Below are 2,959 nucleotides of genomic sequence, written 5' to 3'. Positions count from 1 at the left end.
ATCTCCTCCGTTTGTCCCCTCTTGTTGTCTCCTCCCTTCGTCTCCTCCATTCGTCTCCTCCCGTTGTCTCCTTCCTTTGTCTCCTCCATTTGTCTCTTCTTGTTGTCTCCTCTGTTTGTCCCCTCCCGTTGTCCCCTCCCTTTATCTCCTCCGTTTGTCCCCTCTTGTCGTCTCCTCCTGTGTGTCAGACAAAGACGGACTGTCGGGGCTCCTGCGCGGCCGCTCAGCCAGGATGGAGACGCACGCCTCCGGCCTGAGGGAGGAGGACGCCGCCCTGCGGGACGAGAGCCTCCGTCACGGCGACGTGGTGTTCGTGGACGTGGTGGACACCTACAGGAACGTGCCTTCCAAGCTGCTCCGGTTCTATAAATGGTACGCCGAGCGCTGATGACTCAAGTCCAAATGGGCTCGCCCTCTGAGGAAATCAGCTCGGAGACGAAAAGTGTGTCGTCGTGTCCAGAGTCGGGCCAGTCGGAGGAAAGAGGTCCTGAGTCTCAGACGGCTGGACCCTCCGAGTGGGTCCAGGCTCTGAACTGACGGCTCTTTGATTTGCAGACCTCTCGCTCGTCTTCCTCTGTGGTTCTGGACAGGAAATAGTTATAGTCTATCAGTTATAAACTGTTATAAACATTTATAAATGTTTATAACTGTTTATAAACAATCTTTAATTAATCACATGGTTTAAACATTTCGTGATGTTTGTTTTCCAGTAACTTTTCTCTGTTTATGCACGTTTGGTGTTGTTTTAGCCATTTTTACATAAATATGTTCAGCTCATTAAGTAGATGTTTGTTTTGACTTTTGTTTTTTGTAACTTTTATATTTTTGTTCATTTTACTTCATTTGCAACATTTTCCCAAGAAATACGTCCAGATCACTTTAACCCCTTCATAACCATGAGATCTGTTCTGCTGTTTTTGTCTTATGGCTTATGCTACTTTTAGCTTAGAGCTACTAGTCTGCTACTGTTAGCTTTAAGCTAACAGTTAATACATTTAGCTTATAGGTAGCCCGCTACTTCTTTTTCTTAGCCTTTTGATACTTTTAGCTAGAGTTCTCCCAGACTTTTATAAATTTATGCTAGTGTTCAGTTAGCTTTTTGTATATTTTAATGTGTTCTGCTGTCTTTTTGGTACTTTTAGCTAGTTCTCTGCTAGCCTTTTGCTACATTTAGCTAGCCGTACACTACTTTTAGCTAGTTTGACACTAGTTTTAGCTAGTGTTTTACTTGCTTGTGAAATTATGCTAGCATTCAGTTGGCTTTTTGTTAATTTTAGATAATGTTTTGCTATCTTTTAACTTTTGCTAGCATTTCATTTGTTTTACTAGTGTTTTGCTACTTTTAGCTAGACTTTTGAAATTTGTAGCTACTTACTTAAAGCTACCTTTTAACTGAATCTAGCCAGTTGATTTTTTTGCCTTTAAATAGTTTTATGTTACTTTTGATTTTTAGTTAGCATTTAGCTTTTTTCACTTTTCGATAGCCTCTTTTATTTTTCAAGTTACTTTCAGCTAGCATTTTGATACTTTTAGCTAGTCTTTTAGTATTTTTAGCATCTAGCTATGTATTTGATACGTTAGCCTTTTGCTACAGTTAGCTACCTTTAGCTCAGTGTTTGCATTTACTTTTAAGCTAGCATTTTACTCTTTAAAATTAGTTTGTTTTAACTTTAACAAATACAGAAGATGCATTTTCTCTAGTTGGATTTAACAGTTTTTACTTTTGCTTTATTATTATTTTAAATTATATTTATTTATTATTATATTTTAAATATAAATTGTATGTTTTTCCAATGGCATGCACTAAATATTAACATTTCAATAATAGTACGTCAGGGTTTAAGCGAAGTAAAAAGATTTACAAACTCTTATTAAAAATATTTTACAATTCTTCAACAGGTGTTAGAAAAATATATCCACGTATAAATATGTGCATAATTATACCCATAAAACAAATATATTTATAGTTTAGGCTATATATGTACCTCATAATTAGCTAAATTTAAATAATCAAGTCAGGCTTTTCTGTCCAATAATACAGTTTGAATCTTTAGGTGTCAAACTGGAAAATATTAATGTAATACTAAATGTTTTTGTCGTTCGTGCTTTAAACCTTTTTAAGGTAAACGTTCTTGTGAAGCTGTGACTCAAAACACGTTTCATGTTTTTAAAGTTGTGAACTCTCCTGCAGGTCTGTGGAAAACGCCGACTTCAACCTGCTGCTGAAGGCGGACGACGATTGTTACATCGACGTGGACTCCGTTTTCATGAAAATTGACCGCAAAGGTCTCGAGCGCAGGAACTTCTGGTGGGGGAAGTAAGTTGTTCTGTTTCCGTGCACTTCGAGATGCGTTAAAGTCCGTTTAAAGGAGCGCGACTCGCTCACGAGGCGCTGAAGGTTTGGCTGTGACCCCGTCTGCTGTCCTGACCCAGTTTCAGGCAGAGCTGGTCCGTGGATCGGATCGGGAAGTGGCAGGAGCTGGAGTACGCCAGCCCGGCCTACCCGGCGTTCGCCTGCGGCTCGGGCTACGTGGTCTCGCGCGATCTGGTCCGATGGCTCGCCAGGAACGCAGAGAACCTGAAGCCCTATCAGGTAATCACCGGACCGCCCCGACGGGTAAACCCTGATCGTAAAAATAAAAGGCGCCGCTCGTCTCGTTGCAGGGAGAGGACGTGAGCATGGGGATCTGGATGGCGGCTGTCGGACCTCAGAAATACCAGGTATCGCTCATCACCACCACAAACAATTGATTTATTATCATAACTTATAATATACCGTACGACAAAACACAGACCGACATCCGTACCCCCCGAGCTTTCAGAACCTTCTTCTCCATCAGAATGATGGTCAGCGTTTAACGTTCATAGGAGAATACTGTACATTATTAATATTTATTCTCGAAGATCAATGCCTCATTAACAGAAATATTTATTGTACAGGATGGAATATGTGTTTATT

General features: G+C 40.6%; 1 protein-coding gene across 1 annotated transcript in view; it reads left to right on the top strand.

Annotated features, from left to right (window-relative positions):
* b3galnt2 (beta-1,3-N-acetylgalactosaminyltransferase 2) overlaps positions 1-2,721 on the top strand; it is a gene marked incomplete at both ends in the record, with an annotated part of 7,225 nt that extends 4,504 nt beyond the window's left edge. The window contains 4 exon segments of the mRNA XM_037691697.1: positions 189-372; positions 2,192-2,317; positions 2,434-2,593; positions 2,665-2,721. Coding sequence (XP_037547625.1) covers positions 189-372; positions 2,192-2,317; positions 2,434-2,593; positions 2,665-2,721 — 527 coding nt within the window.
* Positions 2,722-2,959: the final 238 nt, after the last annotated feature.

Source organism: Nematolebias whitei, chromosome 1 (assembly GCF_014905685.2).
Source record: "Nematolebias whitei isolate Nwh7 chromosome 1, NemWhi1, whole genome shotgun sequence".
Lineage (NCBI taxonomy): Eukaryota > Metazoa > Chordata > Actinopteri > Cyprinodontiformes > Rivulidae > Nematolebias > Nematolebias whitei.
This window is presented reverse-complemented; position numbering and strand designations above follow the sequence as displayed.